Source organism: Brachyistius frenatus, unplaced genomic scaffold, assembly GCF_029030835.1.
Source record: "Brachyistius frenatus isolate BFR_SWC_R1_liver_20210118 unplaced genomic scaffold, ASM2903083v1 Contig_248, whole genome shotgun sequence".
Classification (NCBI taxonomy): domain Eukaryota; kingdom Metazoa; phylum Chordata; class Actinopteri; family Embiotocidae; genus Brachyistius; species Brachyistius frenatus.
Window position 1 is genome coordinate 356,496 of NW_027210847.1, and position 27,780 is coordinate 384,275.

Below are 27,780 nucleotides of genomic sequence, written 5' to 3' on the forward strand. Positions count from 1 at the left end.
AAACGGTTGTGCTAATGAAGCTCAAGGCACTTGGTTATCCAACACACACATAAAAACACACACACACACACACACACACACACACACACACACACACACACACACACACACACACACACACACACACACACACACACACACACACACACACCCCATGGAGAGCCTTTCCTTTGCCTCCCCCTGCTCCACTGTCGCTGCTGACAACGCCCCACACCTTTGTTGCTAAGCAATGTGTGATGGAGAGCAGCCACTGTGTTGGTAGTATTCTTCTGAGAAAATACAGGCAATGCTTTATTTGAAATCAATTATTATTTAAAGCAAGCATTTTGGTTTGTTGGTAATGTTTGTGTTTCTGTCACGTGAGACTTCTTTATGTGATTTTAAACTCAATCCGATCAAGCAGTTGAGATATTTTCTTCCTTTTTTTTAGAACCTTAAAGCTGCTCAACATTAAAAATGGGTCAAATGAATCGGATATGAGTGTGTGTGACTCGCAGCAACCAATCCACAAAGAGTTATCAGTGACTCTATGGACTGTTCTAGTCTCCTTTAGCCCCTTGTTTTGTTTTACTTAATGTTTTACTGTATTTACCTTACTGTTTGGTTGTCCAGTTTCATAAATCACCTTTCCAGCAGAAGATTGCTGTTTTAAGAGGGAATTATACACCACCAACCAGAAACTCAAAGTTAGTGACTAGCTGGTGAAAATATTGGGGAATTTAGCAGCTAAAGATTCAGATACCTCCAGAAATAGAGAGAATATTGTTGAGTTTCTGACTAACTGATGAACATAATTTCTTTGTATACGTTGATTAGATATATTTGGGGAATTTACTGAATTAGTTGGATGTAGGAATTAAATGTAATTCTATGTGGATCTTCACACTTACTGGATTTTTACTTCTTTTCGTGGACATGTCAGTGTCTTTCTTGACCGTGAATGGCCTCTGTGGGGACAGTACATGCTCACTATGTCAATCAGCTGTTGAATTTTCTTTTCTTGCAAACCAGCATCTCGCTAGAATAACATGATTTATGGTCTAGTTGTTGTGATATGCTCCACAAATCCGATAGGTTCAACTGTTTGCTTGATAGGCAAATGTCTGGTTGTTCTATTAACTTTGAACTGGAGTGGCTGAGGGACGGCATGTCGGTGACCACAAGTGTTGCTAATGTGCACACACAGCATGCTTTTTTTATTTTTTTTATTTTTTTTATATGGATTAATATCCTACTAATTGGTTAAACATACATCAATAGGTTATATGGTATACATCAAACAGTTGGTCAGTCTCCTAGTTTGCAAAAAAAAACAACAAAACATACACACACATCTATGAGCTTACAGTTGCTGTTCTGATTGGACAGTGTTGTCTTGTGTTTTTACGGTTGTCCGAGGTTCATTTTTACCATTCGGTCGCAGGTCCTCTCCCTGTTCTGTCACCTAGCTCTGACTGACTAGAATAGGTTGCCTAGCCTGCCTGTGTTCTGGCTAAGGCACCTGCTTGTTGTTAACTCTTTGTGACCTGAGTCACACAACAAATTTCCTCTTAGCACATCTACATTTCACAGTAAGGTGGAAGCCAGTGATGTGAAATCTGATGTGGCCACTCTTTTAGAACCGCACATTGTAACAGCCGGTATGGTTTCCGTGGCGCTCCTGCAATGATAAATAACACCACCAGGTGGTACCTCCTCCCCTTTTGTTGTTGCATTAGGCTGAAGTTGGGAGTTCGGACTTAACATTCGATCTGCACCTCAGATGGATAGATAGTCAAAGCCGACTCCACCATGGCCAAATTAAATCATCTCATCTCATTCCCTTTAAGATGTCTGTGACGCAGTGGACTAATGTTTGAAGAAGTAATGACCGGCACTGCCATCCAAACTTCATGCAGAAGGAAACTAACATACTTGTCTGGAGGTTCAGGCTTTAATCACCTAATTTGTGGTGATGATGTTAAATTGGCTTGGGAAGGGATATTGCAAACGCCTCTGACCCCACTACCCGGTGTAGTAAGCAGTTCAATGACAAGACAAAAACCTGCCTTATACATGCCAAACACTGCCAATAATTAAATGTAAAAGTAAACAAAGAGCACTTATCCGATATAATTAAATCAAAGAAACAATGTCTAGCAGCAAAAGTAAATTACATACACCCGAAGTAATTAACGTATTAGCGAGACTGATAAAGTGCAATGTGCTAAAAAAATCAAATCTCGTAATCACACAAGTTCCTTTCGTATTTTATTTCTGAGTTTGGCTTCTGGGTCATGGCATGCACCAACTGCCTAATTCACATCCAATTCAATGGACAAGTGTCGGCTGAACAACTTGTCTGTGGCATTCTGCCCATCTCAGTTCACATTTGACGTATGAAAAATGCAAATCAGTGCAAACGTGGAAAAAAAAAAGTCACTGCACAAAATGCCACTGTATGAAAATAGGGCTCTAAATGCATTGCAGCTATTACAGTTTGAGCTTTAACCTGATGCTTGGTCTGATCCTGAACCTGATCTATATTTACCCTTGGGTGCCATCAAATAATTGGGAGAACCTGGAACATTTGTAGAGCTTAATTGCTCCATTGTACTTGATGTTATCCGGGTAACTGTAGCAGCAAACTGACACATTACAGCTCAATCTCAGCAGCAGCGCAGCTATTATGCTGTTTGGCTGCGGTGATAAATTAAAGACCCTCCCCCAGGACCTCCGAACAAGACAGCCACAGATGCATACAAAATACACACAGGCACCGTCCCACCCCCAACGCACACACACACACACACACACACACGTACAAGTCCCCAACCCCCCAAGAGTTGGGCTTGACTCGTGCAAGTCAGAGGTGACGGATTGAGTTGAAATGGTTTTGAGGAGCAATACATTTCACAGGCAGACACAATGGAAACAGATCGCACTTCACATGTGACATGTGTTTGTAGTTCACCTCTTTAATAACCGGTGTTAATAATGGCGTGCGCTAACGTGGGAGAGGCTAAGGCGTGACCATGTTGGTGGTGCCTCCATTGTCTGCTTTGCACCCAGGAGACACCTCTCTTCAAAAAGACACCCATGTCTTCCGAAGCAAGCACCTACGGGAGGTTGGAGGTGTGTTTGTGCTGCTTGTGGCGTCTGTTGTCTGCTGCGCGAGTCCATCTGAGGGGTAAACATTTTGTCTTCTATTCTGAGGAGACAGAATACAATCTCTGTAACATGAACGCGGAGACATTGAATTAAGATCAAATAGGCCAACCTCATCATAAATGCTCAAAATCCTTTCATGCCATATGGTAATTAAAGGTAAACTACATTGTGTATTATAATAATAAAAAAAGGGAAAAATATGTAACAATATCCAGGAAATGTGCCTAAAATGTACCTGGTAGAGGAGTTACCTTTTAACTCATTTGCATAGGACTACAACTAATGATTATTTTCATTATGGACTGATCTTTAGTTCATTTATAGAATTATTGGTTTGTCAAAGTTTGGAAAGTTGGTTTAATGGTCATCACATGACGTTTTTACATATCAGTGGTCGTGTATGGGGAAGACACATTTTTGCTTTCAAAAATACTCTTTGCTGTCAATGTGAATGTTTGATCAGCTTGATGCTGTGAGTGTTTTTTGGTCTGGTGTTCACAAACAGCGAATGTTGTTTGCATTCAGTCTCATAGCTGTTGACCATGCAGTTTGCTGTCGCATGTGATGTCGTCATGACGTCGTACAGCCCTCTACACTCCAAATGTGGCAACCAGTGAATGTCAGATGAGTTTTAATGGTACAAGTGTCTTCTTAAATATAACTCATTATCTAGAGTCCTGTAATGCTTACATGAGAAGATGTAACGCATTAAATAGAGGTTTGTAAAATCAGGCGTAACTGCTGCAGAAAGTTGTTAACAATAGATTTAAATGTGTCAAACGAATACGATTTTCCAAGTGACAAAGCATACAGCTGATATTAACGAAATGTTCTCTTTTGTTTCTTCTAGGTAAGTTCAAATGGATGGGGACATGTTCAGACTGCGGGCTTGCTATAGGTACACTGGAGCTGTTCCTGCTGCAGGACGCAGCTGCACCAGCTCCTCATGGTCGTATTGATTGTAACACTTGGATAAGCACATCTACAGCTGAGTAGTAAAGCCTGTGTGAGTTTGCATGCGCTCGCAATTGGAAGCAAGCAAACGTCCTCAGGGCTAATCCATTACAAACTCACACTCATCTGTTTTATTCTTTTTTTTTTTTTTTAATGTTATGACCACATCCATTTCGCTGTACACTGAAGCACATTCAACATTCAACAATCTTCAAGAAAAGGAACATTTCTGAGTGGAGAACTTGAAATGACAGATTGCAAAGTAACAGAAAATTGAAGCTTTCAGTTGCATCTGACTGTCACAATCTGTCCAAAACCAAAAATAAAGACCAGTCTTAGCGCTGAACACATTTAGTGTAGAACTTCCATTGCTCAGTTGCTGCACAGTTGTGACTTCTTAAATAACCTGTTCACACTGTGGCACAATTTTTCTTTATCGTCTCTCTTGGCAAACCTTTCATCCAGCCTTCTCCTAACCAATTACCTGAGCTAACACCTCATGACCCTCACAGGGTCACAGCTCTGTCAGGATCACACTCTCAGGGCTTTACCGACTGCATGTATTTTGTGTTTGTTGTTGCGTTGAGGATTCTTAGCAAGGTAGAAGCTGCCAGAGCTCTTTTTAATCACTTTGAGACCCTCAGCAGATTATCATCATAATACAAAGGCCTCTTTATCCCTCCCTCACTGTTTGTGAAAATCTGGACAAGATAAGTAACCAGGCAAATTTACTACAGGAATAATAACTCAGTAATTCTGTATGCTACAGGTTAGTCAGTTCTTCTATAAACTACATTTTAATGATACACCCTGAGAATCAATGAAAAAAAAAATGCAATGTCCTGCACGTTTGCTTGACCACTCATCCAGATCAATGCTGACTCACATATTATTACAACTAGTCTCAACCCTTTTGTGCCACTTACACTGATAAGGACTCATGTTTTGCCTGTTTTCATAAACCCCATCACATATAATACAGGGGCAGAAAAACAACACCCATCATTCCAAAATGATTGTCTGTATCCATGAAAACTGGCCTGCAGAATACATACACTACACATTTTACAAAACACATTTAAAACGTATTTGATCAAATTTGTTCAATGTTGAAGATATATTTAAATATACCTTACGTTTGGCACCAGTGTGAGGGGCTTGGTAAAGCAGAGGCCTTTTTTTAATTTTATTTTTTTATATATAAATTAGTTTTAATTTGATCTCTTAAAACATGCACAGTACTGAGTACATATCTCCTTAGATTTACATTTGAGAAATATCTGAGGCAATATCTTCATGAGGATTAAGGAAGTGAGGAATAAGAAAGAAAATGATTTTGTTTAGTTGTTTCTCAAATTCTTACTTTCATTTAAAAGAGGAATCAGAAACTTCTTCAAATGAAACAATGTTTTTTTTGGCAGGAAAAGACAACAGGCTTCATATGATGACATGACTAGATTTTTAAGGGTCAGCTGCTGTAAAGTGTCTGAGTCCACTAATTGCGCTGGCTTCGGGATATTTTGTATCACGTGGTCTCCTAATTCTGAGTCGTTTTTGTCTGTGTATGTAATGCACATGTTTTTGTGATAGAGGTTTTCCTGACTATTGAGTGTGCTGCCTTGTCCTGTATCTGTACCCAGCTGAGTTTGGATTTTTGGAATTGCAATGTTGGCTCAGGCCATGAGGTGGCACTATGGTATTAAAAAGAAAAAAGGGGTGAGGCCATTGTAAAGATCAACACTGCAGTCGATGACTTCATTGAGTGTAAAGCCAGGTCTTATTTCAGTGACACATGAAAGGGCATAATTTCGTGCTGATACCATTGGTAGCATTTGCTTGTATGATTGTTAATAGGCGACTGATGTGAAGAGATTGACTGATATATTTGTCTCAAAGACTGCATGCATCCAAAACATTCTTCACAAAGAATGATTGGCACTGGGAGATACATACGGGAACTTGTTCCTAAAGACATATATACAAATAGGAATGTCTTCCGTGATCAGGTGTCATGACCAATCAGGTGCAAATTCTGCAAATGCTGCAACAGCATTTTCCTTTCAATTTTCAGTTTTATCATTTTAATTACTGCAAGCTCAACAACTGTAAACACATATCTGAGAACAACCAGTCTAGTGTGTTTTTCTATGTGCATTTATATGTGTACGTGTTTGCTCTGGAGCTGTGAAACCTCCCAGTCACCACGCAGACTATACCATTGCCAGACAGGGGGGGGGGTGTTGATGCTGGTGGAGATACGGACTACAGTCCAAGTGTCTCTGACTTTAGTGACAGTGGTACATCCCTTGCTCTTTTTCCAAAGGACACACTGATGCTTCCGTGTTCTGCATCCCCTCCCACATATTGTTTCTTTTTAACCCCTCCTTCACCCCTCTTATTATAATCCCCATACCCCCACACGCCAACCCCCCCCCCCCCCCTTCTGGTGCATGATGAGTGGGGAATTCATGTATTTAGAGAGTCGTCCAAATCGGAAAGCTTTCCAGGTTCCTATAGCATCTGCTGCTACCTCTGCAGCACGAGCGGTGAAGGGAGGGGTGGCGCTCTCCCCCTTCCTCTCTGTCTCTTTCTGGCTTCTCTATTGGTCCTCTAGCTTACCTCTCAGTGGCGTGTACCGGGCTACCGCTCCTCTCTTACCATCCTTGTCTCAGATGCAGTTATCCAGGCAGCAGGGAGGGAGGCTTGCAACAGACACTCACTCTGTCTATGGGTGAAGAGAGCTGGTAGGCTTTAGGACTGAGGATACCAGCACTGCCTCTATCCTCTTCTCACGTTCATCCACTTGTGAAGATTTGTCCATGGGCAAAAAGAAAGTCATCTGGTGAGGTGGGGGCTTGTTCCTTTGGATGACCAGCCTCTTTTACCAATGAGGCAACCTCTCTGAAACGACTTCTGAGAGTCACCTGAAAAGCTTTAGTGTTCTACGTGTGGGAACAGTGCGAGGGCAACCATGGCTCACGCTGCGGCTCACATTAAGAAGGCCAGGTCCGAAATGGACCAACCTCCGGACCTGAAGGCTCTGGAGAAAGCCAGAGAGAGGAGGAGGCGTTCACGGGAAAGGGCTGAACGCAAGCGCAAGGTACCGGGTTAGACCATTTATCCCTTCCCACTCTTACGTGATCAATCAGTGATTTACTGGTTAATCCAACCCACAATCACCTCTTCACTTCATCTTCATCACCATCGTCATCATCTAGTATCACCTCACCTTAATGGAATGAAGGATTTAATTATTATCAAGGACTGCAGGAGTTCTGGAGGCATCATGTTCACATCAACACTCTTTCCGTCTCCACTTTCATTATCATCTTGTGATCTTTTGTCGTATCATCAAGGACAAAGCGATCTGTTAAGAGACTCATTAATGGGATCAGTTGTATTTAAGGCCTGATCAAACTCAGCTCTGTGCACAAGACGGAAAACCACAGATCCAAAGCACCAAACTGTGTCCCATGATGAGGATCGTAGCTGATGTTTTTCCGAGTACCGCACGCACAGACCATCCACAAGTTCTTCTCGGTCTTGTCGCTCGCTCCTCGATGGAATGCCTGCTTCGACTGTCATTCCATCATGATGATGGACCACCATAAATGTTGGACAGTGGATCTTGCTGTATGACACGACCATGGGTTTTCCAAATGGCTGTGTGCTTTTCTCCGGAGACTGAGCTTGTTGACACTTTCACAGTATCTACATGGCACCGAGACCTGCTTTATAATAATAAAAAAAAAGAAACGGAAACCTAAATTTATACAATATTGAACCTTTCATAAAAATGAATGATTACACTCTGCTCGATCCCTGCTGCTGTCAGTGTTTGTCCTCATCTTATTTTGTACATAGGACAAGGATCTTTCTTGATCCAGCCTTCATTCCATTCCTCATTCTGTCACCATGTACCTACCGCAGTATTAAAGATGACTACTGCACGAGTCTTCAATCACTCTCAATTGCTATTGGGTGGTCACCATTATAACACACTCGTACAGTAACATTCCCACAAATACCGCTGCTTGTCTTTCTGTACTGTACCTATGCAGATATGTCTCAGGTGCATTACTATGCTGCACAGTGTGTGTTGACTCTGTTTGCTCATGGATAGTGTCTCTCAGGCAAACACAGCATTCTTCTGCTCGGCTTTCGTTGGTAAAGGTGTACCAACAAGATATGCTGTTTGGTCAATTATTTAAATGAGGAGTGAATCAATGCAGCTCATTCTTTGCAGTATTACTTTTTTTGGCAGCACATGGCATACTGTATATTAGACTTTTGATTGCATCAATGATTGAAAACATGATATGGAGTGAATGTGAATCCCTTCCCAATGACAACTTCTGATATTTAAGGCAAACAGAGATATAACAGCCAGTAATATAAATTAACCATTAAGGTCTTTCAGCTTGAATCAGTACACTCAGATTGCTTGAAATGGAAAAGCAGGATGATGTAAGGAAGTCTGACTGCGGAGGTACGTTTTTCATCGGGTGAATGGGAATTCTCTAGGGACTTGATATTTGCTCCCGAGTACCCGTACCGTAACACCACAGATAGACGTGCACTTAAAAATCCTATCGGCGGCTAGCTTGACCGGTTATGTTTTAACATGACACGGTGCTAAAATCTTAAAAATACATGAGTCCATTGATATCTTTTTTTCAGGTAAAACAAGATTGTTAGCTAAGTAGTTTGGTGTTTCCATTTGCTGTATTTATCCAGTTTGAGAAACAATTTCTAGAAATCAATAAAACAGACTAGATCTCGTCTCTGCTGCTCGGTCGTTACTAAGGGTTGGACTACTCCTGGAGTAGTGGACATTGCAGACATTACATAAGAGTCTTCTGACGCAACTGATTGTTTTCCAGTTGTTAGGCATACCCCATGTATTGCCATTGAAACGCTAATCGCAGTAACAAAAAGTTTAATATTTTGAGAGCGAATTGCCCCACACTATGAATACACTTTGATTACATATTTTACTTAGTTGGTAACTTGTATTATCGCAATATTACACTATTACACTATATTACTTGAGGATGTGCTTCAACGTCATATATTCTGGAAGGGTAACCTTGTTAACGTGTTTACGTAAAATAAGTTACATAGCGTGCTGTATGTTCTAGGATGGAACTGACTGAGAACCACCTGACCTGAAACGGATAGTGGTTTAGCTTGATGTAAGGCTTAGTGTTGCTCCTGCATTTTAATAGTAGTGCAATCATTTAGCATTATGAGCAAAGACTTACGCCATAACTGTCTGGATATTAAAAGTTAATACATAATCACCAACCAATTGAAATGTTGAGTTTTCAGAGATGGAATAAAAGTAAACAACATACACACTTGTAAAATAACCAATATGGAGTGTCCGCTTGATTCACCGTATGCTAGTATTATACCAAAGGAAAATAGGGGATTTAAGGAAGTCAGACAGGGGCAGTAAAAGTTGTTTTGAGTGAGAGGCCCTCCCTTCCAAATTCCAACTGGTCAGACGTCAAGACAGATTTTTTTTTGCAGCTTGATTCATCTCACTGGTCTATTCCTGTTCCTTTCCCTTCCCCTCTCAGTGACTGGTAATGGTCCCGTAGCAGAACATCAAAATAACATCTTTCAAAACTGAAGCCCATTTGTGACCTTTGTTCCTGTTGATGAAAAGCTGTTATGTTGTTTCAGTGTTTTCTCGGTGCCCCCCGCCCTTCACTGCTGTTATTATTGACTGAACGGCAAGGGAGATTATAACATGGGATTACTGATGTGCTCTCTCTCTTTGCCTGTCTCAACACACACACACACACACACACACACACCACACCTAAAAGCGATTAATCGATTCAATTTGGTGGATTGTCCACCAAGTGCCTGAGGCCAGACATTTACATCACTGCTTCATGCACACTGCTGTCAAATTTCAGTTTTATCACCAGTAGTCAAGTCCTGCTGAAAAAATAAAATAACCCTGTATAAATGGTACTTAGTGGGTATCAAAGGGCTTGGCCTGGACACTGCATGGCTGAAGCATGTTGTTACGAAATGCTGAAATACACTGTGGATGCAGTATTGGATTTTCTTTTTAGTACGTCATCACGGATGCACATTTGTGCTGGCATTACAAGTTACATAACAAAGCTGTGGAAATACATTCTAAAGATGGTGCAGTAGCTTGTCTGTTCATCTGCAATCCAAAATTATTTGCACTTCATTTCGGTTGGACATTGTTATTGCAAAACAAGCGAAGAGTGGGGTTTTGTTTTGGTGTGGCATTTAGAGCGCCCCCTGTTAACCCAGACAGCTCAATCAGCCTGGAGTTCTTTCAACCACCAATTACGTTGCTTGTGATCGGCTGGAAGAACGGACATTTTTCAGCTGATTCCCGGAAACACCGAGGATTAATTTAGGAATTTCTATGGATTACATATACCATCGATAACAATTGGACGTCAACATAAAAAGTGGCAAATTTGTCTTTTATGAAAACAACAGCATACATAAATAGGTAAAAATCTGTTTAAGAGGACCACTCGCTAGTTCCAGAGGAAATAAAAATAAATAAATGTCATAACAGAAGAAACAAAACATGTTTTCTCATGCAGTTCACTTCACACCTCACCTCCCACTTTACCAGTCACTCAGACTTAAATCATAGAAGAGATACTGGTGCCATCACCAAACCAAACCTTAGTGATTTAATAGGCATCTACTGAGTTATGTTCTCGAAATTACAGTTATGTTGTGTGCATGAATCCATTCTTAAACAGTGTCCCAAGGGACAGGATTAATTTGGTACAAACGGACAACCTCACGTCACAGTATATCTTGACGAAACTCTCTTGCTCTTTTGTGTGCAGTACTAGAAGACAACAAGATGTAGCAAATGTTGCAGAGTTGTCATTCGTCTCCGAAACATTAAAGTGTAATTAAATATTGGGACGCAGAGTGCAAACAATTTAGAGAGCAATACTGTACGGCTGTTGCTTTTGGTTTGTGAGTAATAAGCGAGTGGACAGCTCATGTCTCAGAGTGTATCACTTTCGTTACTGTAAAAATATTTGCATTTCGAGGTTGTGTTTGAGTCAGTCTCTTGTAACTAATCACCACCTGTCTCTGATCCTTTTCTTTGGTATGGGAAGGGTTTTCATTGGTCCGGATGTTGACATCAGAGCTGTTATCAGTGCGTATGCAGGCAGTTAGAAAATATGTACAGTATCTCAGTGCTGGTATCCTGTAAACACATAATCACTGCTGGAATGGCTACATTTACAACTCTCAATGTGTATAGAGTTCTTCATGTTTTGCAGTGACAATGTTGTTAGTTACAACTTTCTTATTTTTAGCAGTTAACCATAGACATTTGAATTCTTTAAGGAAGTTGAGTCAGGGAACCAAAGGTTAGGCCTGTCCTCAGATTTATATGCATCCTGTTAGTAGGTATATATTTTTACCACTGTCATATTCGTAGAGAAAAAAAAAAAGTTTTTAGCTCTCTCATTTGTAAAGATTTCATTTATCATTTGTGATAAGCTTGATTCAAGTAAATCCGAGCTGATCAAGGGAAAGAAAAGAAGCAGTGAACAGCTTCTCCTCTCCATCTGTGAGTTTTGGCCTGATGAGCGACTCGTATGACCACAGGACAGCTTGAAACAGCTGATACTCCATACTGCAGTAGAGGGATGTCGCAGATTCAATCTATGCCGACTGAGATGATAAACCAGTTGGATTTCCACTGTTGTCCAAACCCTGTCTGTCTCTCCTTTTACTATTATTTACCTCACACTTCCTCTTGTTATCTGACAGATCTAAAATGGGCCATACCTCATGCATTCCAGTCTTAAGTTGGATGTATGCTACGACCAAACTGCATGTGGGATGTCCGAATAGCTTTGGAAACCTCTCCCCACATACACGCACCTTTCCAACTTCAGATAGTCAGAATAGTCGGATGTGAGCTGCTTTATTCAGTCTCTCTCCTTCTGCTTTGTCTTTCCTCGTAATGGCTGACGTACTGCAGTGGTCCAAACTGCAGTGGTTTCCTCTGCAGGCATAACACCCCCCCAAAAGACTGCAAGTAGGCAACCCTTCACCTTATTTGATTCTGCAGCGCTGTTATCTCCATCTCTCGAACATTTTCCCTGTCACACAGTACACCTTTGCTCTCCGTCTTCCCCTTGTTATCGCTCTCTCTCTCTCTCTCTCTCTCTGCCATCTACACCTGCAGTAGAGGAGGATGTTGCTACTCAGCTGTGAAATGCGCATTCACCTTTGTCCGTACTGAAGTCAACAAAAACAAATGTATCCCAGAATCTCGTTCTCTTTTCCTGTGTCTTTGTAAAGGAAGGGAATTTGATTCAATATTTCAATTCAACTGAATTTAATTCATTTAGAGCTAAATCTCAACATAAGCCATCTCAACCCAAGTACGGTCCAGACCTTATAATATAGTCAGAAACCCAACAATTGAATACATACCAGTTGGAAGGGAAAACTCCCTTGAAACAGAAATAAACCTTTGACAGAACCACACTCAGAGGTGTGCAGTCGTCTGCCTCGTCTGGTTCGGGTGAGGAGAGAGCACTGAGAGATAAGAACAGCATAGAAACATACTATATTTGTTGGGGCCAGTAACCACACAGAAACATGCAGCTCCAAAAGGCAGAGGCACTTCCAAAAAAGTAAAGGGAGAGAAAGGACACAGGAAAAAAAGCACAAATTACAGGAGATGGAAGACATTCAGTTATTAACAACAGCCATAAAAGCACACTGTGACTTTTTATAGAAAAAAAAAAAAAAAAAACCCCCGCTATTCCTCTTATAAATGAGAACTTAAATTGATCAGCAATTAAACATATTTATTGCTTGGTCCAATACAATCAAGAGTTTTATCACTAAAGCTTTAACTAGTTGCTAATGTTAGACATTAACATGAACAAACTTTAGATATTGTGGATTAGTTTCCATTACTGTGTATTGCTGTGCTACCTGTGCTACTTTTACACAATGTTTTAGCATGACAGGAGATTGACATTTTAATAGTTTTAATGTACGGGGAAAACAAAAAGGACACCCGGTGTACCAAAATACTTCTGTTGTTTCCTGCTTATTGTCCCATTCAGGAAACTCAGATGTTTCAGTGTTTATATCATCACACCGAATAAGAAAAAGAACCAAGACCACAAAGAGAGGGAAATGAGGGAACTGTTTCCTCATCCACAGTCCAAAATTCTGTCACTGAGTTTTGTATTTTCAGAGAAAGAATCTCTGACTGCAGCTAAACTTCTCAGCCACAGATTTTTGCCTTGACTACAGTGCCAGCTGTTCGATTCAAAACTTATACAAACTTGTTTGACTCTCACATTTCATACTTAATTCCTTGATCGACCCACTCACTCACTCAGAGGACTTGTAATGAAGCTCCTGCCAGAGTCTAATTGAAATGAATTGAAAGATTACATAATTCCCTCCTTAATCCTCGCGTCCCTGGTCTTTCTGTTCACTGGCTCTGTCTTCTTGTTTGTGTCACTATCTCAAAACTGTAGCAGGAGATTGATGGTGTAATACTAATCCGCAACTGGCCCCCGCTGCAGTAGTAACCCATTTCCGTCATGGTTGTTTATATGGCCATTTGTTTTTGACAGATTAAATGGACATCAGCGCGAACATTATTTAGAGCTTTTTTTTTCTGTTATTAGGCTCGACGTGCAGGTTGTCGATGCGGTTTAAAATTCAAAAGTAAATACTTTTCTAATCCCAGAAAAAGGATGGCGAGGTATCGACAGATAATGTAGTTGAAGCAGGTTGTGGATGCGGTACCATGCTCCATGTGTAACTCTGTGGATGTGTGACTCATAAGACCACCTCTGACTGCCCAAGTGGGTACTTTGTCTCTTCACACTTTAAATTTGTTTTTCTAGTATGTGGGCAGCACTGACTGTGAGCATCATACGCTTGAAATGTTGACTGGCAGGAGTGTTTCATGCAATAGACTGTTCTTTTTTTGCCGCTGTAATTATACATTTGCCATAGCTCAGAGGACCATATGATAATATGTAATCTCGTATGCTTCCAAGGGCAGAAACAGAAAACTATAAACCATTTACCAACAGTAAAATATTACCGAAACATTGTCCTAACAGGCCGTAATGGGCAGCAACAACTACTTAAGATTCTAAACCCACTTGTTTTACAAATGTCCCTATATTACACATTTACATTCAAGGGCCCTCCAGTGTTAACAAAGTCTGCAGGACCCTGAGGTAGATAAATGATCGACACAATATTTGACTTTAACACAGGAGATTGCAGCTCGTTTCCTCTTTCAAACGTAAAAAGTAATTTACTTTAGTTTTATGCAGCAAGCTTATGACACACCTAATACAAACTGGATACCCATTTTGTGACAGGACCCAACTCTTTCCCCATGAGAGTCGCTCACATGGCACAGATGCTGAAATTATACAGGGAGCACACGCAGACTGGCCGTCGGGAGCGTTGGGCCATTTCCCTTTATGGCATCATGAACTGCCATAAATTATTCAGTATACGTATTCAGTGCGGTCTTTTTTTTTCTTCCTAGGATGGCCAGAGCATGACCTGCCGGTCAGAGTAGCATGAGTGACGCCTTCGCCATCCTTGGAAAGTGTAACGTGTTGCAGCCTATGTGCGTGGCTCAGAAATAACAATGATCACGTCTCTACTACACACAGCAGTAACCGTCAACCTGCTTGTTTCACCCGCCAAAATGAATGGTCAGAAGAGGAAAGGTGGAGCACAGAGGAAGAGAATAAAAAGAAAAATGTGCTACATATGCAGCTAAATAGTGCAAAATAAGTGTTCACTACTAAGGGACCAAGTCAGGCAAATACACAAGCTAAAAAAAAATGCGCACATTAGCTACGAGATGATTTTTCTTCTTAACTGGCTGACCAGTGTGTAATAAAATTGGTTGTGAGTTCACGCTTTTATACAGAAGCTGTTTTGGACTTTAGTAAGCCTATTACACTTACACTTATGCAGATGATATTTAATTTCATTGAGTGTATGGATGTGTTTATGTATGTGCTGTTTGCTTTGTGGTCACCAGTGAGTGAACCCTGTGATTTAAAGCTTTGGTATGGGGAGATATTCTTGGACCTTTGTATGAAATGTACGTTGTTGTAGCTTCAATTTCAGTGAGTGTTTGACGTTTTTTAATGGGCTACTTTTGTTTAGCTTAAAGTTGAAATATAAAGATAATCATTTAAATTTGAGCAAACTCTGTATTTCAGTCTTTTTTTTTTTTTAAGTGCAGGATAACTGTTTGGTGTGTTGAGCCTTGTACATTTGTATGTGCTATGATTGGGGTGTTCCTCGTGAGTTTTTGAGGGTGCACCGATGGCAACACACCAACCTCAGTATTCAGAGAGGCTACTTGTTGATCAGTCCCAAGTTTTGGCATTTTGTAATCTGGGTAACTTTCCTCCCAGATGAACATACTGGCTAAATATTTAACTAGTCTGCCACCCCTAACGTCAACAAATAGAGTTAGCTTGCAGAATTAGTGGTCTGGTGGTTTGCGTGAACAGGATGGCCTGGGATAGAGTCAAATTCCCCGCCTGAATTATTGTCTCAGTCCGCCCCTGACAGAATGAGAACAAAGATCTCCTCCACAGTCAAAACAACCCTTTCACTTAAATGCCATTTTTGGGATATAGAAAGAAGCCCTAAGGAGCTAGATCCATGAAGAAAGGCAGGTTGGGAGCAATGATTGTGTTGTTACGGGGGGGAGTTTTTAAAACGCTGTGATCAGGTAGGTGTTGGAGAACCCAATTACATTGTGTTCAGGTTGAGGTAATTTGTGCTAAATGTTTGACCTCAGATGTCTGAGAACTTCACAGTAGAACTCAGCATTGCCTGTCTGACCCTGGGGGACAAATTCATAGTACACAATCCCGCGGCTCTCAAAGGAGTTGTGGTCCCAACTTGTTGCAGCTTCTTATGGTCTTGGACATTGATGTTCTGGCCCTACTGAAACGTGAATGTCCCCGGAAATACGTCGCTTGGCTCATTGTTTCATTGCTGTAGCCTTTCTCAAGCATTTCAAGGGTTTTTGTTGCTAAATTTCCCGAGTTTGATACACAATTTGATGTGCACTCTCTCTTATGTACCAGGGGGTCACAAGAACACGTGTCGTGTACTAAGGGTGTGGCACATATCGTCCGGTATAATTTTTCAGACGATATAAAACAATTTGTACCGTGATGTTTGCAATTTTCCGACCCGTTGACGTAATGACTTCATACTGTTATGCAGCAGATCCGTATGACATACGTTTGCAGCTAACTGAGCAACAAGCATTGCTGAGAGCCACACAAGGAGAGCAGCAGACGCCCGTGTGAAGTACTCGACGCAAACTACATTATTGTTGGGCAAACGTCCACCCTAAACTTCAGAAAATCAAGCCAGAATGTCGCTGCTGCCGACAGTAATTACATAAAATAATTAGAAGATCTGCAGAGGATCATGGTAGTCGTCCTGGCAGAGCAGCAGCTCTCCTTCATCGCTGCACCTCCAAATCTCCCCTCAGCGCTGTATACAGGATCTGAATTTCACTTTGAGTTACTGTTGTTTACAAACTAAAGAACTAAGAGATCTTTTTTTTATTTAGTTTTTAAATGAATATTTGTAGAGAAAAGCATGACATAAATCTATAACACTTTTGTTGAAATTGTGTGTAATTAGAATTAATAATCAATTATTTTTCTGTAATTTTATCATATCGTCAAGAATATCACTCTTGCAAAAATACCCCCAGATATATTGTGATATTATTTTAGGGCCATGTTGCCCACCCTCATCACATGCTACAGGTGCCAATGTTGATCAAGCAACATAACTTGGAATAATTTCCACACAAAAGTGGTTCCTTACCCCTGCTGAATGCATATTAATGTGCTGCAGTCTGTTTGTGCACAAGAGGAACGCTCTCCGAACCTTTTGATCGCACCTCATATGCCAATCAGACATGGATTCATGAAATTAAATACTCATAAAACTCTCCCAGTGCTCCCCAGTGAACTGATTTAGTTAAATTCTTATTATACCAAAATCATTTGTATTTTCATGCCGCTCAGAGAAACATTCTGTTTAGATCAATTTCTTGACTGTGTGTACCTCACACGGCCATTTTTTGCTCCTAAACCTTGACACCCCTAAACCAAGTGACAAAACTCTGAGGTACAAACATGGTTTGGAGATCAGCACAAATGAATTGACAAAGTCTTGAAGGAAATATGGCAAGCTACGGTTCCTCTCCATTAAAAATAGTGGAGTTGCAGTGGAACATTAGCATGGTATATGACCCACAAAGTCACATTAGAGGCAGTTAAAGGTTTCCCATTGACCACACATTAATTATGCATATAAACATTTGGGCAAGAATGCTGGGTTTTTTTCAACAAGCCCACAGTATATTGTATCTGGGTTGATTTGGATGCTCCTCTGCCGGTCTCACCCTCCTCTCCAGAGTATTACATTATGTAGCTGCCCTAAAGCCACCTCCTGTCAGTTTTTACATCTAATCTCAGACCACAGCTGGATGCTCAGCAGATGCAATTTAGTGAGAAATGTTTGTGGTGATGTTAATCTCTGCCTCTGCCTCCCCCTTTCACCTCCTCTCCATCTATCTATGGATCTTCTGATCCACTGGATTATTAGATGGGATGTTTCTCGATGTTTACTCTATGTTTATGTTCACGTTGTGTTACTATATTTTAACCACAGTAATCTTTGCTGATTACTGTATTCAAACTTTTTAACACTCAAAGATGATTTTAATTATTTTTTTCAGATGTTTCCCTGCGACCAGAATATTTAATTTTCACTGAGATAAAAAAAAAAAAAAAACATTTTAATTACTCCCAAAATTGTATTTATGTGATTGAACAATAAATGTTTCCATTGGTTTGGTGCTGCAGTAAAATGGATTGGATTTTATTTTATTTTTGGTAATAAATAATATTTTAATATTAAATGGAGAAATGTCATCTTCCCTCACCCCACCTCAAAATCTTCACTTAAGCCACGCTCGCACACCCACCCCACTGATGGCACATTGATGCTGCACTACTGTTTGATGCTGGACTGGGATTGGCAAAATCCTGGATTAGAGCATTTATAATCTGGTTGCTGTGGCACTATGGGACATCGCAGCTCAGTAGTGATACCACTTCCATTACCATGGTAACCAAGAGAGGGAGAATCCAGAAAGCAACGGCAATGTTTACCCTGTGTGCAGAGACACACACTGGTTAATAGGGATGTTCTATTGCAGCATTAGTGGTAGGAGTAGTCAGTGCTGCTTTATTCTCGGAAGTTTAATCTCCAGCGGTCGTCAAATTGCTGGTTTCTACTGTAAATTAAAAGCAATCTGTACTTTTTTGTTGTCTAAAGTTGGAAGTTCACCTCAGTATAGCGGATGCTTGTGTGGCTTAGTTATTCAAGAGGAAAAGATCACCCAAATGAGCTTAGCTTGAGAGAGAACTCCTCTGGGAAAAAAAAAAAGCTATCTGCCTCAGTGTCTTTTCGCAGAAGTCAAGATTTAGCCACTTTAAATCTTAAAGGTACACTCTCCCTTTTTGTTCAGAATTTGGTCCATGAGTTTTGGCATCAAATGCACCTCTGGCTGTAAGACAGCACCACAGACAGCTCTGCCTGGCATGCAAAAACATTTTCTCTCCTATCTCTAGTGAGCGGTTTTATTTATCCACATATTGCCTTATTTGGTTCTATTTCACATTAATACAACTGAGGTGAATGGAATGGGTGAATGGGTAGTCTCTTGTGGATATCAGATGACAGCCTTGATGTGTTATACTGAGGCATACATTATTGGTGGATGTGTACAGTGCTGTGTTGGGTATATATATTCTGTTGTATGTAAAAAAAAAAAAAGACTTTTCATTGTATTTTAGGGTATTTATTTTTACATTTCTGAGAAGTGGCAACACATGGAAAGTTAGCCCTCTAAGTGAATACTTTTAGATATATTACAAGACAGCATGTTGTCCATACCATCACAAAAAACTTGTTATCATTGATAGAAATTTTGATATTGATGTCAATAATGAACAAACCAGCTGCCAAACTGACCAACAAAGTGAGGCTAGAAAATATCGCACTACAGAGTTTACCGAGAGTTAATGTGGGTATCACATTTCCTATTTGTTTTACATGTTTTAGCTGCTTGATGATATTTGTAGGTATATTTCGTATTCTCAAAAAGTCAAGGATATTCAGGTCTCCTGCAATTTGTGTTGACTGGAAAAGCAATCTTAAAGTGTTTAGGTAGCTCCTGTAAGACTTTCACGTACAAGGGTGCAACGGGACCTTATTTTTGGTAAAGTTACTGCTGAAAACATTTTTGATGGGTAGTTTGTCATGCATATCAGAAATGTGAAAATTAGGGAAATTGGGTCCGAAGTCCTCTTAGGGACTACGATGAAAAAAATTATATTATTCATTAAGTTTATATGGATAGCACATTAGGCATAACTTATTTATACATGTAGCGATAGCAACAATAGCATTCATTAGTGGTCACGTCTGTGTCCACTTGAATGTAAATTCTATATTCACCAGATGTTCAACCAGACATTGTATATGCAGTCTCTTATTATCTCTGTTTGGTTTCCACCACGTTTAGCGGCTTATTGCTCCACTATCTTGTCCACCACTTAGCACCAGAGCTGCAATCTATTGGTGGAATTGAGATTGGTCTTTTACTGTAGTCTGTAAAACCAAAATATTGACCTTTTAAAAATGTTAAAATGCTCTGTAGAGATAAAGGGGATGATTCTCTGTTGTGAGTGACGCTGTTCATATCACACATCTCACTCATTTACAGTATAATTATAGAAAGTCACAGAAGAGCACTGGAAGTTTACATAAAGGCCACAATGTGGACTCTGCTGTCAATAATGCTGCATGGAAAACAGCATGTATGGAGTGGAGACAACAAAGTGGTGGAGCAAAAGGTGATAATTTGTTTTTTTTTTTATGTCTGGCTGAAAAAGAACTCCAGGCAAAGTGAGATGGTGCAGAGAAGTGTGATATTAGTGTTACTACCTGGAGACTGTGTGCACGTTTTCTATGCATCTGTCCTCTGTCTAGCTATTCTCCCTTCTGCTCTTTAGGCTCCTTTTTGGCTTTCTTCTTTCTTGTCTTTTCCCTCTCCAATCAGAGCCGTTCTTCTTCTCATGTTTCATACCGCTCTGTGGGTGTTTGGCCTGCTATTTTAGGCAGGTTCATCTTCCTCCACACACCATTTTCTTTTTCTGTTGTGTTTTTTGAGATGCCATGCTCATGTTGCAAGGCTTAAAACAACATTGTACTCACAGCAATTTAATTAAACAGAGCTGGGGTAAGAGCCTCACTGAGATTAATTTGCCCCGTTGGATCCAGGCCAGGCACCAGCATCGGTATCTACAAGTGTGTGTCAATGTGTGTGTGTGTTCTCGTATACTGCACTGCTTGTCCTTCAATGTATCACAGAGCCTCTTAAAGACAGACTGGAATGACAACACCTCACTTGCTTGAAAAAAAAAAGGACAGGTCCAACCTAACTTTGTTTATTTTTTCTGCATTTTAATATAATAATAATAATAAACTTTATTTGTATTGCACCTTTCATACAAGAAATGCAGCTCAAAGTGCTTCACAGCAAGATAATTACGTGCAGTGTTTCACATAAAAACAAATATAAAGGAACATTTAAAAATAAAGAAAAGAAATGAGATGAAACAGATAAAATGCATAACAAACAGATAAAAAGCATAAGAAACAGATAAAATGCATAAAAAGGAATACAAGTAGACTTGATTTGGGTCTTTCTCTCGGATTCAATTTCATGATATGAAGTTGCGGAAAAAGCAGTTGTAGCAGTTGTACGTCTTGTGGAAAACTCACGGGTCCAAGCTGTTCATACACTACTAAAATTCCCTTTTCAAAATATATAGTTAAAATATAAGATACACTTATCCTTTTGCCAGTGAGAATTATTTAAATACTAACCTTATATACTTTACATTTAATTGTATCATTGAGTCAAATGGCAATAATATGTTATCAAGTGTTAACTTTTACAAACCTTTTACTAACAAGTCAACAGAACTACTGATGGACATGCAAGAGAGGAATTAAAAGAAGAATGATATTCAGACTTTATTCTGAGTCAGGCACCAACAGCACTGGATCCTGCATTCCCCACAATTTAGTTGGATTGTCCTTTAAAGATGAGTGTGAAAGAACTCAGCTCAACTTGACTCAAACAGTTTTAAAGCTGTATTTGATGAGAACTTGGTTCCAGTTTTGCAGTTGTCATTTTGAAGATGCTTGTGGATTAAATTTACCAAACACAGTATTTGCTGACTTTTATTACATGATATCATCTCTAATTTCCTGTCATTTCCCTGCTGTCGCCTATCGAATAACAGCGTAAATGACCCCCTTTAATCATTTTTGCATTTAAAGATTTTACTGTAACAAGGTTGTTTTTTTTTTTTTACTTTAAACCGAGCTGTATCCCTGAACCCATCTGTTTCTTCTGTCTTATTCTCTTGGTGTCTGTGGCAAACAGTCAATATTTTTGTCCCATTGTTGTTTAAGGTATGATGAAAGTTTAATAGTGCACTGGGAGAAACTGGGAAACATCAGGAGAAGTAATATTAATATGATACAGTAAAAAGAAGAATAAATAACAACCAAAAACATATGTCAGTGTTAATAGAAAACACAGCGGAGAGAGATGTTTGCACTGTAATACAAGAGTTTGTTATTTTTTCTGCCCCATGAGAGTAAGTCATGCATTTGGTAAATGTGACATCTGTAGAGTACCTGTATACTGGATACTGCTATGTGCAGGGTTAGTGTAGGTCAATCTGTGAAGCGACTCAGCTGGTTGTTTCATTGCAGCTGTTTTCTCAGCAGGGAGTCCCCAGTGCTCATTTTTGATTGGACGGATAGTCTCTACACATTCTGCCCATCGCTTAAGTCTGCAACATCTGGCTCATAATACAATCCAGTACCAACCAGACAGTGAGTGCAGCACGAGTCTGGCTTGGTTTGACTCTTGCACTCAAGGTCAAAGTCATTGGTGTTCTCTCCACATGAGAGAATGAATGTAAAGTGTCAAAGTGCTGAAGTATTGTCCTCCAGTTTTAAGACTTGTTGGAAATGTTTTCTGATTATAAAAACTAAACAATCTCAGGGGTCTCCTTCATCCTTTAATGTACGTAGTTAAGATGTTCGAAATGTTAGAATGTAGAAGTTCTCTCGAGCGTGACCATTTTTCAGGCCTTTTTGTTGTTGGGTTATTTTGTTGAGTTCTGCCAGACAGCATCAGGTTCATGGAACGAAAAAAGAGCTGCAGACGGTTGTGCATCCATTTTGTTATTATGGGGTTATTGATGCAGTCTGGCAAAAATGTTGAAAAAAAAATGCTGAAATGAGGAAACTGGTCAGAGGGTTAGTATACTCAAAGCATATGACTGACGTCACAAACAAATTTGGATTTCGGGCTTGAGGCTTTACGCTTTAAAGACTTGACTCGAGACGATTGAGACATTTCAAGTTGTGACCTGGTTGAATTCTGGAAATATAAAAATAAGAGAGTGCAGGCAGGTCTTAAATGGAATATCACCATGTAGGCCGCAGTCTTGATTTGTTTATGATTCAGACTTGCACTAAAAGGACTCTGGACATGAGACTTCACCTATATCTATAACTTTATCAACATCAGTATCAGCTTTTTAGATGTCATTTACATCTGGAATTAACATGCAATATGTACCTCTTATCTTATCTGGATAGAATTTTTTTTGTTTTGTTTTACATATTTGTATGATCTTCCAAACTCATTGCACTTAGGGAATCTTTATAGGAATCAGAGATGACGTGCAATAGAATGATCATATGCTAGACATGTTCTTCATTTGCTTGGTTTATTTCTTACATAACTAAAGTTAGACTAGTGGCAAGGCTTCCAAAAAAAATAGCCAGTGGATGCCTGCAGCAGTCTCAGTCTCGCGTGTGATCCTTTGAGGGTATCCCGCATCCTTTTCTATACGAATCCATTTGTTACCCAATTGTGTGATTTGCATACTGAGTTGTCATCACAATTTGGGCAGAAATGAAGAGAAAAATTATCATGGGGTCTTAAAGAAGCTTTTCATAAACATTTAGGCCTAGGCAGAAACCTCTGTTAAATTCAGTTTTCAGTTCAACCTGACAGGCCTGTCGTTGAGAAAATAGAGACATTCAGAAACTCTCACTGTCAGACAGATCTGGTCGTGTCACAAAGATTTGACACAGACAAAGCCATTTTCTGCCGTTCTCTTTTTTTGAAGCAAATGAACAATCCATGCGTACACCTTTTCCAAATCTGTTTCCATAGCAACACAGCCCTCCAACTTCTATAATTCATTCTTTTTAAATTTTTTTTTTTATAGCAGTCGTGTTAATGTAGCATGTTCATTACGGACAGGCACTGCTTTACAAACGCCAGGGACTTGATGTACTTATGTGTTTAATACTGATCAATACACATATCTACATGTTTGATAGAGTATGTTAAATATTAAATGATTAAAGGAAGTATTATTGTTAGTATTTAGTGGCTGCAATTTACCACTCAACACTATTAGATTGCTGTTTTTGGGCCATCAAAGTACAATCTTTGCAAACTAAAACATCTCTCTTCCCTTTTCAGCTACACACACATACTCGCACACACACACACACACGCACACACAAACACACAAACACACAAACATTACATTTCCCCCGCAGCGGGAACATAAAGCAATACAAGTGGCTTTACTCAACATCTCTCATCCCCCTCCATGCCAGCAAGCCATATGGCCGATCGTGGATTAAAAGTGTTTGTGGTCTGTGCCTGCCCCACCCAGTGGATTACCAACTCACAGAGGTAGCAACAAGGAGGTGTGTGGGGGATGTGAGCGGGGGCTTCTGTGTGTATAAAGAAGAATAGAGTCTCTTTTGTTTGAACTTGGTGAGGTGAAGGAGCTATATGACCTACCTGTTCAAGGGGGAAATTGGACCTCTGTAATACACACACAGACACAAACACACCTTTACCCAAGATTTCATCTATTGGCTGCTCTAATTGGATGAGTGTGTTGGCAGATGATGGCTCCTTAGTGAAGAAATCGAAAGAGACGTCAAGTAAATTACAGCCAGGAGAAGGTTAATGAAACTAAGAAGGCCTAAGAGGTGACAGTACAGTCTCACTGTGTGTGTGTGGTTGAACAAATAATGAAGATAAACTGAACTAAAAGGGTACATTTGTGTTGACGTTGCAAAATTCTGACTTTCAGCTCTGACATGCAAGACTAACGTCTGGTGAAAATGAGTATAAAAAGACCTGTCTGTTCCAACATGGTCCTACTTCCCTCCAACAGTACCCTATGAGTTTGGACCACTCAGTTGTTTCATTTCAAGGGACACAAAGCACGTCATCTTGCATCCTATGTGAGGACATGGCCAGAAATACATGTTAAACAAGCACACAGTGACTTTGAAACCAAGCCTGTTGCAAATCGAGTTAACCAGAAATACAATCCTGGTCAGTAAAAGAGACCTTTTTTTTTGTTCTGTTTGGAAGCTGTACCTCCAGAACAAGAGAGCATTTGCAGCATATGACAATGATAATTTTTTATAGTGACAGTAAGACTAAACAAGGAACACTCCAGTTTGACTCCCGGGTGACTGCATGTCATACCCTACTCTCTTTTTTTTGTTATATCCTGTCTATATCTGCGTGCAATGCAAAAAAAAATGAAAAAGTTTGAAAGACATTTGTTAAAGATTTTAACTACTATATTTTGAGTGCATGGTTCAGTTGTGTCTTTTTTTCTTCTCTATGGATTGACACGTTCCCTCTCTTTTGTCAAAATCTCATACTTAATGTATATGTTACAACATTTTAGTGTAGAGTAATACAATGATACAACATGTAACTCAAACTCAGCTGTGACCCAGTGACCTGTATGTTCATATGTGTGTATATATATATATATATATATGGACGTGCTGTTAAAAATGATCTGCACCCCACTGCAGTTCAGAAGGCCTGATATTTTCATAAGAGAAGCAGGTCATTCTTCTCACTTTACATCTGAAGGTCACGTACAGCTTCAGTTAACAGGCCTCAGCCATGTGTTTGTCACTTACATAGACGTCACATACCCAGCAGGTTTACTGGAAATCATCAAAACTGCTTTTGACCAGTCTCAGGTTCCAATCAACATCAGACCAGTTTTCCGTCTGATTTAGTTTTTGTTGACTATCAACCCATGTCAAAATGTTGCTTGAGAGGACTTTCCACCATCTACAGATGGAAACTAGTGAATACTGGTTGGCTTTTGGGATTTGGACAATGAAATGATAGCCTGGCTGTGCCGACTGTGGCTCATACCTTCAGTTTTCTTCTCTGTGAATAACAGTCTCGTATCACGGCTCGTATTAGCGTTTGCAGAGCGGACCAATCAGCTACCAGTATCGGTTGTTAACCGCCTTTGTCCAGTCCCTCTTTCACTGTGATTGGACGGCTGATGACAGTGACGAACGCAACTGTTGGTGACTGTAATAAATCGCCGAACTTTCAGTGCAGAATAAATTCTCGGCTCCTTGTCACTATGCTGCCGTTCATTAAAAACAACTTTAAAAAATACGCTTTGCTCAGGAAAAAACGCTTTGGTGGACACGGTAGTTAGTTGCAGTGGTGGCAGAGTGTCAGCTGGTTTCAGTGTGAGCTGATTGTTTGAAATTAACCTGCGGTCTACGCCCAGTAGGATGGAACAACTGCAAAACATTCCCTATCGAGGCTTACCAGACCCATTTTCACTTCATGAATGTCGAATTCGCACCAGGCTTATGAAATTACTCTGCTTGATGAATCTAAAAGTAATCCCATTACTGTCTTTTTTACAAGGAGACAGGTTTTTTAAATTGCTTTTTCATCCAACGTATCTCTGCCTGAGATTGGGCGGAAATGAAAGCCGTTGTTTCAAATTTAAAGCCCTCTTGCATTTCTTACACAGGCCAGTCATTTACTTGTTTTTTACTTGTTTAACCTGAATCAGGCAGTGCATGTTCTAAATCCCATATCATATGTTTTAGTTTGACTTTCAACAACATTGAGCACAAAATCTTGCTCTTGATGATGCAAGAAAATGTATGTTTTGGGACTTTCTTTCTTTGATTATTTTAATGTTTTCACTGATTACCAAAGAACTCCCAAATTATATGTCAGCTTGTAATTCTTTAATGATGGATGAAGTTCTTGTCAGCTCCAAAAGCAGATCTGATTAGATTTTTTTTCAACTGGGTAGAATTAGATTTAACGATAGCTGATCCCAGAGCAAAAAGATTTATGCTACTGAGTTTCAGAGCTAATTGGTGCATATATTTACATTGTTTTCAGTTTCCCTCCTTAAACATCATGTGCCTGCTTACTCAGTTTATATTCATTCATTCATAGAAAACTCCAAAGCTGCTTTCTCATGTAGATTCTCTGACTCAACAAAGAGGAGCTTGTCTCCCTACGCTAACATATTCAGTGAATGAGAATGATTTGAGTGATATTTCCTACAGTGAGATTATTGTATGAATCACGACCACTGCAGAGAGAATGGAGACATTTACCTCCCTGATGTCACACACAAGATGTGTGAGCACCAACATTCAGATAAGACAGACACTGACATGTATTGGACTTGATTTCTAAAGCTTTTGCCATGAAAAGGTCTGTGTGACTTTAATTTGCATTCAGTCCAAAATCAATACAGCCCTGATGCTCTGGGCTACCGTGTGACACAGATCTGCATTAGCGAAACACAATGCCTGCTTCTATTAAACAGTCCTTGACATGAGGGCTGGTGATCACAATGCCAAAGAAAAGTCACACCGAGGGATGGACAAGTGCAAAAAAACAGTTACCAGCAGTGGTCGACTCATATGATGACCACCAGTACTCCTACTATTACATTCAAATTTAATCAGTCCGTGGCCACTGTGTTGTGCCAATATTCAAGATTTCAATCAATAAATAACAGCACTTCAGCAGATGTTCAACAAGCCTGCAGTAAAAAAAAAAAAAAAGAGCTTAGTGTGGGTGAAGGAAAAGGTCGCATGGAGGCAGGTTACACTGGTTGTATATTGAGCCCTGAAGGAGCCACACTTTAATCAATACATGCCAAAATTATTATTTTCCACTATGTGTATGTGTATTTTGGTGATACTTTTATTTCTTAACTGACACAATTTTAAACTACTTGAACTCTTCAATACCACTTTAAGACTATGAAATCAGCTGATAGCAGATCTACCTGAAAGATGAAACAGACGCCAGGTAAAAGTGATGGTCTTTTTCCTTTTCCCAATTAAGTGGGCACGAGCGAATTTTGGTTGTGTCCCAGAAGTTTGTGAATTTGTAAAGTGTTTTTATTTCCATCTTCAGCTTGAGTGGACAGTTTTTCGTGATTAAGAATCTTTTGAAGGAAATATCCTTAATTTGGCAAACATTACTTGTCAGCACAAATTATTGGCCCATATTTTCCTCATATTAGTGCAGGCTTGGCGTGTCGTTGATACCCCCTCCCCCTTTTCTGG

The 27,780-nt window shown here is 39.9% G+C and overlaps 1 protein-coding gene across 2 annotated transcripts in view; it reads left to right on the forward strand.

Moving 5' to 3' along the window:
• The window catches only part of LOC138634092 (FRAS1-related extracellular matrix protein 1-like), a 245,503-nt gene that overhangs the window by 137,224 nt on the left and 80,499 nt on the right, over positions 1 to 27,780 (forward strand). Inside the window, exon 1 of one of the 2 annotated variants that reach the window (XM_069720712.1) lies at positions 6,772 to 7,204. The exons of the other annotated variant lie outside the window; for it this stretch is intronic. Coding sequence (XP_069576813.1) covers positions 7,076 to 7,204 — 129 coding nt within the window. The 5' untranslated portion in view covers positions 6,772 to 7,075. Of the gene's footprint in view, positions 1 to 6,771; positions 7,205 to 27,780 lie in introns of those variants that run through there. 2 annotated transcript variants of the gene reach the window in all.